General features: G+C 36.3%; 1 protein-coding gene across 1 annotated transcript in view; it reads left to right on the top strand.

The window, feature by feature from the left end:
• The window catches only part of ENTHD1 (ENTH domain containing 1), a 53021-nt gene extending 51234 nt beyond the window's left edge, over positions 1-1787 (top strand). Inside the window, exon 7 of the mRNA XM_063308828.1 lies at positions 1058-1787. Within this exon, the coding sequence (XP_063164898.1) occupies positions 1058-1671 (614 nt within the window). The 3' untranslated portion in view covers positions 1672-1787. The remainder of the gene's footprint in view (positions 1-1057) is intronic.
• Positions 1788-12214: the final 10427 nt, after the last annotated feature.

Here is a 12214-nt window from a genome sequence, read left to right as displayed (position 1 = left end):
CTGATTTCTATTCTGTATAACCAGGCCTGGTCCTTCACCACTGTGAACCATTTCCAGCTCTAACTAGTGTACAGGAATTTGCAGCCCAAGGGACCAAAATGGTCACTGAGAGAGTGTCAGATGATATGGATAGCAGCAAGCAGGCATGATATCAATACCTGGTCTAATATGAACACTATGGGTCCTATTTCTTGCTATAACATTACTATTATTTTATAATATTTTATAATAAGGCGGCTGCCATCTATGTGGTTTCAGATATTTATTTTTATTGCTTTTACTTTTTAATTATTCATTTTCCATTTTACAGCAATAAGGTGCTGTTATTCCTGCATCAAAGTGTTTAGCAATAGCATGGCAGAAATTAGACTTCTATAGTCTTGATTGCTATCCTGATTTAAAACATGATGGGTGGGTAGGTAGATAGGCAGACAAACCAACCAACCAACCAACCAACCAACCAACCAGGGTTGGCAACAATTATTTATCTGTCTTTTGATAAAGCAATAAGTTGTAAAGCATTGTACAGCACTTGGAGGAGGATGTAAGGAGGAGAGGAGTATTGTGCACTTCACAACTGAACTAATATTCAAAGCCATCTTAAAGTGCCCCCCCCAATTCATTAAATCCAAACTCTAAAATCACCTATGTGCACCTTTGCATATGAATGCTAGAAGGATTTAAACTAGGGAGTAGGAATGGATGCAGAGCCTGGTCACTTCCAGGCATATTACTGCTAATTTATTGCTCTTTCAAAAGAAATTCCCAGGAAGTTTCTTCAACCTGCGTGTTCAATAATACAAATAGATATGCCCTTTGCATCTGCAAGATTATCCATTGAGGATAAAAAAAATATTAAAATCTTAATATTTTAAACCCCTTATTCCATTGTTTCAACTTAAATGTGTTACTTATTTAACATAGTGTATTGTAAACTAAGATGCTTAAAGTTAAAATTACCGAAGCATAAAGGAGTATTAAATACAAATACATAGTTTGAGCAAACAGTGAATGATCTTTTTTTTCATATATATATATATATGTATATATTTTTTAGATTCTGCCAGCTCCATTGGAACAACTTCGTCCTTTTCTACTTTCTCCATGTCATCCCCAGAGTCAGCGGTACCAAACAACACCCCTCAGCCCCATTCCATTGCGCCCCATGGCCCTTCATGTATGTCTTCACCACATGGATTACCTTCTATCTTCTTTAAAGATCTCAAGGAACGGATTGCACATTCCTTTTCTCCTTGCCCAGTGTCTGATGTAGATGACAATGCTAGCATTTTAAGCTTACTGCCTGATAATTCCAAATGTTCTGTTGAGAAAAATGATAGCTTTAGGAGCAGAACGTGTCGTGCTTCTGGTGAAAGTTGGGCAGACAATTTAGTGGAGGAAGTCCTTTCTGGACCTAAGCCTGTTATACCTCCTGCCACAAATCTTCCTCCTGCCACTGATCTTTTTCCTCTGAGTGCTGAGGAAAAAAACACGACCATTTTGGAGGAAATAAAAAATGCAGTTTGTGGACTGAGAGGGGACTTCTGCAGTGTGGCACAGGAGTTACGTACCATAGGTAGCGAATTGGCAAATATGGTAGTTTCAGTTCAAAATATGAACCAATTTTTTGCAGCTCCCAAAACTGCTAAAGATGACCTTACTGAAATGTAGTTCTCACATTGACTCATAATGAGGGAGTTCAAGATCAGTTATATATTCTGTTTTACTAAAGTGCTTGACATACTTTGGAGTTTACTTGAACAAAAGTAAATGCTTTTATATATATATATATATATTTACACGTAACATACGTAATGGTTATATTTTTGCTGTGGAAAATAAATTGCGATTTACATCTTATTCTTTTGTAGTGGTGAATGTTTTCATTTTTTTTTTAAATAGCTACTTGGGTATAAGAACGCTTTATCTCTAAGGTAGTCTAAAAACAAAGCATTCATCTCTTTCTGCATGAATATCTCTAAGTGCTCCTCAAAGGAGTAATTAGGATCAATTGGATTGAGCAGTCATAAATATCCTGAGCTGTACCTTGCTATGTTATGTCCCAATCAGTGGGCAGAATACAGTATGGACAAAGGGAGGTTGGTCAAGCTGCTGAGATGCTGTTAATTTATTGTTGATGAGTTATTCTCAATTGCCTTTCTTGGTTTCTCTGTTTTTACTATGTAGTTTTACTATGTAGTTATTTTATTCCTTATTGTTATGCTTCAGTTGTATTTGTTGTCTAGAGTCACCTTGTGAATGAATGGCAATATAAACTGATTTATAATTAATGAATTATAATGAATTAATAATTAATTAATACATCTTGTCTGGACCCAAACAGAGCAATCCATGGAACTCACTGTCCATCCTCTGTAGATTACTTCCTTTGCTTATCTGAGCAAGGTGAGAACGTATGTCTTCTCAACCAGTTGCCAAGAAAATCCTTTGAAAAGGGCTTGAGTAAATGAGTGAATACAGTATGTGTCTACAAAGCCATTCTCCCTCCACAAAAAGAAAATAAAAGCAAATTCTTCCCCACCTACCCACTCAGTATCCTCAGGATGTTGATCTATCTGCTCCAGACCTGACAGATATCATGCATAATTAGAGTAACCAAGCTGGATGGGAAGTGGGAAAGACAGTTTCTTTGGAAACTGACTCTGTTTTACATTTGAGTTTTTGAAAGAAGAGGGGATTGGGAGAGGTAAGGCTGATTAAGAGCTCTCCCATATGAATGGAAGAGAACTTTACTGCTATATTGACATGGTTATTTAACTCCATGGAGGGTGGAATCAAAACAATGAATCTGCAAAGCTGTAAAGGAAATTGAAAGTTCAGAGGGAAATGACCTCATTGGTCCTCATCTCAATGGAGAGTTACCCTTGAGAGAATTAGAAGTATTTTGGGATGTCCCAAGTTTGAATTATCTGGAAAAAGAATTGAGGAAAAACTTTTTTTTTCCAGATACAGGACTAAAATAGAGTAGAGAAATCATAATTAGAAGTGGAGTGCTTTGATGATTACATCAGAAAGATGACATGTATGTTTGGCATTAACTAAGCACTAAGCACTAAGTGTCATTTTCACTCAGTTTTATAAATAGGCTTTTAGCTCCAACAATGATGGAGGAGGAGGAGGAGGAGGAGGAGGAGGTGGAGGTGGAGGGATCACTAATGCAAAAATATTTTTATTCCTTTCCATCCGTTAAATTACATTCTGATAGTGTTCACCAACATTGTTTGCAAGTGCAATGAATGGTCAAGTGGTGTATTCATGATCCTTTTGGGATAAATGCCTCACTAAGAAAACTAACTGGTCGTTTTAAAATGACCAAAAGACAATATCCAAAATGTTAGCTAGATACACTGATTTAAGAATCTTCAGAAAGGGAAGTAGCACCAGATCTGCTGTTTTCCAGTGACAATTTAAATGCTGTGTGATAAAAAAGTCATGGGACAATAAAAAGGCTAGTGTGTTTTCTTTTGAAAAAAAATGTTAGAAGTGAGGATAGAGCCAATTATTAAAGAACTGGAAAATGCAGATATGTTGCAACCTATCAAGCAAGACGTAGAGAAAAAAAAAACAAATCTGCTACCTTGTAGAAAAATATATGCCTATTGCCTTATGCTTTATTTTCAAATTACACACACACACACACACACAAACAACATACGCACACATATATGCACCTTCAAAGGGAGCATACCGTTGGGTAGGATTGTCTTTAGGCTTTCTCTTAACTCATGGAAGTGAGATGGAAGCAACATTGTGAGATTAATCCCTTATTCTTCTACCAGAGGTCAGGTAGCTGTTTTTTTAAATAGTTTTTATTAAAAGTATTTACATATTTTTACATATATAAAAAGAAGTACATTCAAAGAAAAAGATATAGTAAATGTGAAAGAGAAAAAGAAAAAGAAAGGAAAGGAAAAAGACAAAGAAAAAAGGAGATAGAAAAAAGAAAAGAAAATAGAACAGAAAACATGAAAAGAAATATAAAGAAATGGCTTCTGATCTTCCTCTCGGCAGTTACACATACAGTTCTAATTAAAGTTCTCTAAGATTACATCATAATTCCCTTCTTTCTATAACCTATTCTTTCTAATCATCAAAACTTTAAGTCACAAAATCATTTTCCTTTTTATGCAAAAAGTCCATAAGGGGTTTCCAGTCATTGATGAATGTCAATAACGACCATTCTCTAATCAAAGAAGTCAGTTGGGTCATCTCAGCAAGTTGTGTCAATTTCACCAACCATTCCTCCATTGTGGATAATGTCAAATCTTTCCATCTTTGTGCATATAATAATTTTGCCACAGTAATCATATATTGAAATAATCTCCCATGATTCTTTTCTAACTGTATATCCATCAGTCTGAAAAGGAAAAGTTCTGGCTTCAATTGAACGTTAATCTTTAAAATCCTCCGTATCGATGTGTGCATTTGAATAAAAAATATTTTATTACCAAGCATGATAGAATGTCCATTCATGTTGTTCACATTTCCAACATACATTTGGAATGCCTTTATACATTCTAGATAATTTCTTTGATGCCATATACCAATAATACATCATTTTATAAAAATTCTCTTTAAGATCATAACTTAATGTAAATTTCAACCCTTTTGACCACATATTTTCCCATTGATCCATCTGTGTTTTATGACCAAAATTCTGATCCCACTTTATCATAAATTCTTTAACCTGTTCTTCCATTTCAACTTTCAACAAAAGTTTATACATTTTAGCAATTACATGTTCATCATTGGTAGACAATTGCAATTCAAATTCTGTCTTTCTTTGCTCCATAGCTTAAATTTTTTTATCCATTTTAGTTCTTTCTGATAACTGTAAATTGGAAAACCATTGACAACTATATCCCTTAGTTGCTCTCTTGATTTAATTTTATATTCCCCTTGGTGATTCTCCAGTAATTCCTGGTACGTTAAGCATTTGGCTTTACCTGTTGTTTCTCTTCTGTAAAATGCTTCCTATGCTGGGATCCATAGAGATGTATTCAGGCACAGCCTGGGTTTATATCAATTCCATATTGCCAATATGGCATGTCTAATAAAGTGGTTTTTAAAATCCACATTAACTTTATTTTACCATAAATATCCATGGCATCCAAACCTCAGGTAGTGCTCTTCTAACTTTAAAAGTCTTTTGTTTCTCAGCAACACCCATTCTTTCATCCAAGCCAAACCACAAGCTGCAAAATACAATTTTAAATCTAGTAAATCCATCTTTCTCTTTCCTTTGCATTTTGTAACACTTTGTATTTAACTCGTGGTTTTCCCCCTTGCCATACAAATTTAGATATATCTTTTTGCCAGTGTGGAATGGTACATCAGTTGTCAAAAGAGGTATTGTCTGAAACAAAAACATCATTCTAGGCAAAACATTCATTTTTACCACAAAAATTCTCCCCAGCAGTGGTAATTTTAATTTCTCTCATCTTAACACATCCTTCTTAATTTTGTTCCATGTCTTAATATAATTATTTTGAAATAACATACAATTCATATCTGTCATAGTAATACTCAAGTATTTTACTTTTTTTTTCAATCTTAAAACCAGTTTTCTCCATCAGTTCTATTTGATCTTCTATTTTCATATATTTTGTTAACATCTTCATCTTCTGATTATTACTCTTAAAACCTACTAGCATACCAAAGTCTTTAATTTTCCCATTAATGTTTCTACTCCCTCTAATGGATCCTACAAAACTATAACCAGGTCATCAGCAAATGCCCTTAATTTATAAGCTGCTTTTAAAATTTTAAAATTTTAATCCTTAAAATTACTTTTAGGTAATTTTAAGTAATCCTTAAAATTACTTAAAATTCTCGCATCTTGTCTTATGTCTCTATTCAGTACCTCAAGAGCTAACATGAACAAGAATTAAGACAGTGGGCACCCTTGTCTTGTCCCTTTTTGAATCTCACAAGGTTTTGTTAATTCTCCATTAACAATTATTTGTGCTTTCTTTGAGGTATAAATCGATCTTATCCATTTGATAAAATTATCTCTGAAGTTCATATCTTCCAGAACTCTAAACAAGAAAATCCAGTTCAAATTATCAAAGGCCTTCTCTTAATCTAAGAAGATCAATGCAGGTTGTTTTTCACTGTGCTGCTCCAAATACTCCAGAATAAGCCACACATTTCTAATATTATCTTGTAATTGTCTGTTAGGTAAAAAACCACATTGATCTTCATGAATCATTGATCATTGATCTTCATGAAGTCCTGTAAAATTATTTTCAACCTTTCAACCAAAATCATCATCATTCAATAAAGATATTGGATGATAATTTCTTGTTAAAGTCAGGTCCTGGGCCTCTTTAGGTATTAATGCTATATCGGCCTCTTTCCAGCTGTCAGGAATCTTTCCATTCTGTAAAATAATATTCATTGCTTGTGGTAAAGGTTGTAAAAGTTCATCCTCAAAACATGTATTAGATGAGGCTGGCAGACCATCTGGACCAGATGCCTTCCCTGTTTTAGTCTTTTCAATAGCTTCGCAGATAGCTGTTTCATAGGCTGCTGAGGAGGAGGGGGCAATTTGGGATCATTATAACTTACTTAACACATACAAACCCTCCTGCCTACTTTTCTCAGGTGGAATAGAGTATGCCATCTCTTCAGAGCTCTGATTACTTCTCCATTCGAAACATTTAGGAGAGATTTCCATTAAAACAACAACAACAAATCTAATCATGAGTTTTCCCCTGAAGTAACATCAGATAATGTGGTGGTGATAGTACAGGTGATGAACTCTCCTTTGCTAGAGATGTATCAGCAGGGGCTAGATGGCTACCTGTGCTGCAGTTGTGGATTCCCACACTGGGCAGTGAGCTGGACTACAAAGTTTCCATAGTCCCATCTAACATTTAAACTCTATGAGTCTTTACAAAAGAAAAGGTCAGCCAGTAGACATAATAACATAGTGTTTAGAAGCAATTGTTGGCTATATATTGGGCTGGTAGGAGAAGGAAGATTTTTCCTGATAGTGTTACTAAATGAAACAGTTTAACTCTTTCATTAATTTCATAGTGGAAGACTCATAAGACAAATTCCTTTAATGAATATTTAATTCTTTGATAGAAGCACATCTATGTTAATTAATGTTTCAGATCGCAACGGTATATGTTTTTGACCTCATTTTCTTTTTGTCCTTGCGAATTCCAGTTTGAACAGTTACAATATGGTCAGAATGTAAGGATGTAAAAGCATAGTCAGACTTCTTATTACATTCTTACAGTAGCTGATCTCAAGTAAGATATGAAGGTAACAAATCCCACTGAAAAGAAAGGGCTTCTGCAAAAAAAAATGCATTTAACATTTCTTTCCATTATTTTATGATCAACAATCTTTAAAGAATATACTGATGTATTCTAGCAGCACTTCTGTGTCTATGTATTAAAACCCAAATATTACCTTTAAATTCCAGGTTTGTGCAAACACAACAATGACTGCAAGGTAGATATAATAAAAAGCATGCATCAGAATTTAACATCCTCACTTGCTCTGCTTTCACTATAAATAAATATGTGACAGGCTTGGAAACTTGAGGAAACTGCAAAATCCAGAGAAACAGAAATCAAAATTTATACAGTATATATGTCTATTCAGCATTCACCAATTGCTTAGGAATTATTTATTTATTTATTAAATTTATGGGCCACCCATCTCACTGTATAAATGACTTTAGGCAGCTTACAAGTAAAAAGAGAATAAAAAATCTTACAAAAATATACAAAGTTAAAAAGATGGAGAGAGCATACTCAACCCACCAACCACCCCTGGGGCTGCATACAACTATCAGACCCCCAAGCTAGCTGGCAGAGCCAGGTCTTAATGCTCTTCTGAAAGGCTTGAACAGTGAGGGCGAACCTCACCTCTGGGGGCAAGTTGTTCCACAGGATGGGGGCAACAGCAGAAAAGGTTGCCATTTCATGACAAGATGACAATCTCATCTAGTAATGGATTTAGCTAACCTAAACCAGACAATATGGATTCCTTTAGTCTAGCTTAATCCAGCTGATTATTCACAGGTTCCCAAAGACTCAGTGAGTGCTGCCTGTTTCTATCAGAATAGATATTAATCAGGGACTTCTGTACCACTGTGCTGTCCATTCTCAGATCTAGACTTGCAGTAGCTTGCTGCTGTTTCCAAAAACAGCAATTGAGCACATTTTTGAAAACTGACCACTCTTCTCTCCAGTTGGCAAAAGAGAGGTTCAAAATTGCCTCCTATGGATGCCATGCCCATCAGTCTTTGCCTTGTTGCAGTTCTTTTTTTAAAAAAAAGCTTTGTGTGAAAAAAGGATAGATTCTGATCTCATGATGATGATAAATGCAGAAAATTTGTTTCTGTAACTGATAGCCATAAGTTGATCTGAGAGTTGTCAGAAATGTTTTATTGAACACATAATAACAGTAATTTCTTCATTGTTCCACAGTCATAAAGAACTGTTTTTTAAAAGCTTGCTGTTTTAACTCACTGGCTTTGCTGAATTTCAGACCACTGCAATTTCAGTTCTGTTGTCATGGTTGATCCATGTTAAAGCCAGGGGGTAAGATAGCAATCAGAAGCAACTATGCTTAAGGGGAAGAATTAACTTGTAATTTTACAGTTGACCTGGTGATTGATAGGACGGATGTTAATGTCTGTGTACATATATTGTATAAATAATTTTGTTTACTACAATTTATTGAATAAATAATGATTTCTTGGATGAAAATATGCCATTAGAAATAATTCATTATTTATCATTCAGAGTGGCTGAGTTCATATATACATGAAGGCAAAATAAAAACAAAAAACAAAGTATCTGATCCAGTGACCATCTTGCTAATATTTGGGTAGATCTCCATTGTCATTAGATACATGGAATCCATAAAAATCCAAAAGAATTAGTACATGTAAAGTTATACATTATTCAAGTTTTCACTGGTCGCGTGGTTTCACAGCTTTTATGTATTTTATAAATTTTTATTTACTGAATGTAAAATTCTCCAAATCAGAACAGAATAGGACAAAATTGGTGGGTGGGAGAAGCCAGAAACGGAAAGATTGAGTTTGAAACTGGGCTACAGCCAGGCAGAGACTATGGAGAAAAAAATTCTAGGAAAAAAATTCCTGATATATCTCTTTGGGAGATGCAATCAGATAGTGGCTTCATATGCCTTTGACTGCTTGACTTTAAGCCCCCTCCCAACTCTTCTTGGTCATGTGATCAGAACAGAGCATATGAAGCTGACCCTGTACTTCCCAGTGCACATATACACACAAAACTACAGAGATGCAACATGTACAGAAGAAAATAGAGATATATTTATTTTTATAATTTATAGGTCACCTAACAATTCTGGATGGCTTACAATTAAAATAAAATTAAAAAAAAGAATATAAAACACAAAAAAGAATTATATACAGCCTCCAGAGCAACATAAAACCAAAAAAGCCCATCCAACAGGGGCTCACCCTTTGCTCTGCCCCAGAGCCTTTAAGAATAACCAGGTCTTTAATAGCTTCCTGAACTTCAGGGTGGGAGACATCTGGATCTCTGGGGGAATACCATTCCAGAGGACAGGCACCACAACAGAAAATGCATGCTTCCTGGACCCACAAGATGACATTGGAGCGTGCCCACCCTGCCTGATCACACTAGCAGGCAAAAACAATTGAACACAGGCAATCCCTCAAATAACCAGGCCTGATGCCATGTAGGGCTTTAAAGGTGGTAATCAGCACCTTGAATTGTACCTGGAAGCCATATGATAACCAGTGCAGCTTGCAGAGCTGTGAGGTCACAACAGCATAACGAGACAAGCCCAATGCTGCCTGCACCACACATTCTATACCAGCCGTAACTTCTGAGTGATCTTCGAGGGCAGTCCCATGTAGAGTGGATTGCAGAAATCCAATTGTGAAGTGACCAGGGCATGAGCGACCATCTGAAGTGGCTCCCAGTCCAAAGTGGAACACTAGGTGTACTTTGCAAAGGCCCTCTTGGCCACAGCTGCCACCTGCTCCTTGAGCAGGAGCTATGAGTCCAAAATGACCCCCCAAGTTGCACACCAGTCTTAATGGGGAAGTGCCCCCCTTCCAAGACCAAGGATGGAAGATCTCCAGAACTAGTAGGGCTGAATATGTGCACTTAGTCTTGTCAGGATTGAATCTGAGTCTGTTCCTCCCCATCCAGACCCACAGAGCCTCCGGTGCTAGGACAGGACTTTGTCAGTATCACTTGGTTGGCTCGGATAGAGATGTATTAATTGGATATCATTAGCATTCTGATGATATCTGACCTCTAACCAATGGATGACCTGACCTGTTCTATGACCATTGATGGTAAACAGGTTGAAACAAACTCCAGAAGCCATGTTTGGTATGCCTTCACTACCTGCTTATTCTTTCCAACTCAGGGGAATGTTGAAAGTAAGTAAAGGAGCTCAGGAGTCTATTGCCTCACATGTGCACTAATCCTCTGCAAAGTGAACAGAATGAGACTGAATTTGGGGTAGGGAGAGAAGTTAGAAAAGGAAAGACTCAGTTTAAAGATGGGCCAGACCAGGGTCCACAGAGGAAAACATTCCAGAAGAAAAATTCTTCTGATGCCGTCCTGTGGGAGAGGCGGTTAAGAAAGGCTTGGACTGTTGCCAACTGCTCCACTCTGAGCCTGCCTCTTTCCTGGTCCCATGCCCCAAAGCAGAGCTTTAGCAGAGCTGTATCTTCTTGTGCTTCCTGGTGCATGTATGCCCTGAAACACAGTTGCCACTCAAAGGGAGAACAGAAGCACCCGCACATGGGGCCCTTTATTTGCTTATACATCTGAGGCCACTGCAAGTAAAGGGATTGGAAAGAATTCCAGAAGCCATGTTCTTATGCTTACCTTGTTATACCTTCTTAAAAAAGATAATGGCTAATTAAAATCCCCTCCCATGTTTATTTTTTCCATCTGAGTTTTTGAAAGATCATGAAGTATGCTAGGTGTGTTACTTTATAAATGAAAATAAGTTAATCATTTTTAAATCATAGACATGTGCATGTACAACTTCCCCAGCAATACATCAACAATAAATGTGTTGTGGAATGTGACCAAATCTCTTGTTTAATTTTTGTTCTGTTACAATTTTTTAACCTTTAACTTCATATGTTTCTTTGCCGCTGGCATCTGAGAAGTGCAACATTCCAAAAGGGAGAAATGAAATATAACATGCAATTAAACTGAAAAAGCCACCCCCCTGAATCTGAATTAGAAATGCTTGACTCAAGTAAATATTGATATGTAAATTAAATGACTGAGCTGCTTTTAAACTGCATGATTATGAATTCAGTGAGGGAAGAATAGTATTTTTTATGATGATGGCACAAGAAACTCCCTGGTTTTCTACAAAAAAAATAAAAATAAAAATAAACGATAGTCAGTTTACATCTTTACTATATGTAAATGACAAGAAGCCTGTTTAAGGTTATTTTATTTTCATCTTAAATTCACGATCTCTGCTGTTTGTAATAAAATGAAATCTTGCACATTATTGCACTGCCCAGCCCAATATAAGAAGAATCGGTATGAGGGCAGGCAGACTCTAAGAAACCACACAGCTTTGTTATGATTATGTGAATTGGCTTTCAGCTCATAATCTTGTCATGCTAACTTATCCTCCTTTCAAAAGTATTATTTCACTTAGAGACACAATATCCGAAATGGAGGACAAAGATACATGTTTACATACTTTATAGAGACAACATTTCTGGGAAATTATATTTCTGGCCAAGGTGTATTGAGTGAAGACCTTGTATCTTAAAGAGTACAGAACTCTTTTTCAATCTGGAACTGAACTAGGACTACCATATCTGGGGTTTACAAAATAAATAAGGAAAGTTAAAAGATGGTAGAATCAAAGTCACCTAGAATCAAAAGCTAGAAATCCTCAGTCATCACTTCACAGAGATGATCTAGAGATAATAGAACCCTGCCAATTAAAGGGGGTAAAAAGATGTTAAGGGTTCTTAGGGCACTGCCATAGGATACAGTTCTCATGTTCTTATCACTCTCCAAACCCTCACATATCAGTCTGAAGCTGACTTTCTACTGTCTTCACTTCTGTCAGACTTAAAATGCTGAGGCCAGGCAGGGAACAAAATAAGCTAACAGGTTCTCCCTCCACTTGACCAATAGGACTGTTTATAAAAATA

Source organism: Candoia aspera, chromosome 7 (assembly GCF_035149785.1).
Source record: "Candoia aspera isolate rCanAsp1 chromosome 7, rCanAsp1.hap2, whole genome shotgun sequence".
Lineage (NCBI taxonomy): Eukaryota > Metazoa > Chordata > Lepidosauria > Squamata > Boidae > Candoia > Candoia aspera.
The sequence above is the reverse complement of the archived record's forward strand: the minus strand, read 5'-3'. Positions and strand labels throughout refer to the sequence as shown.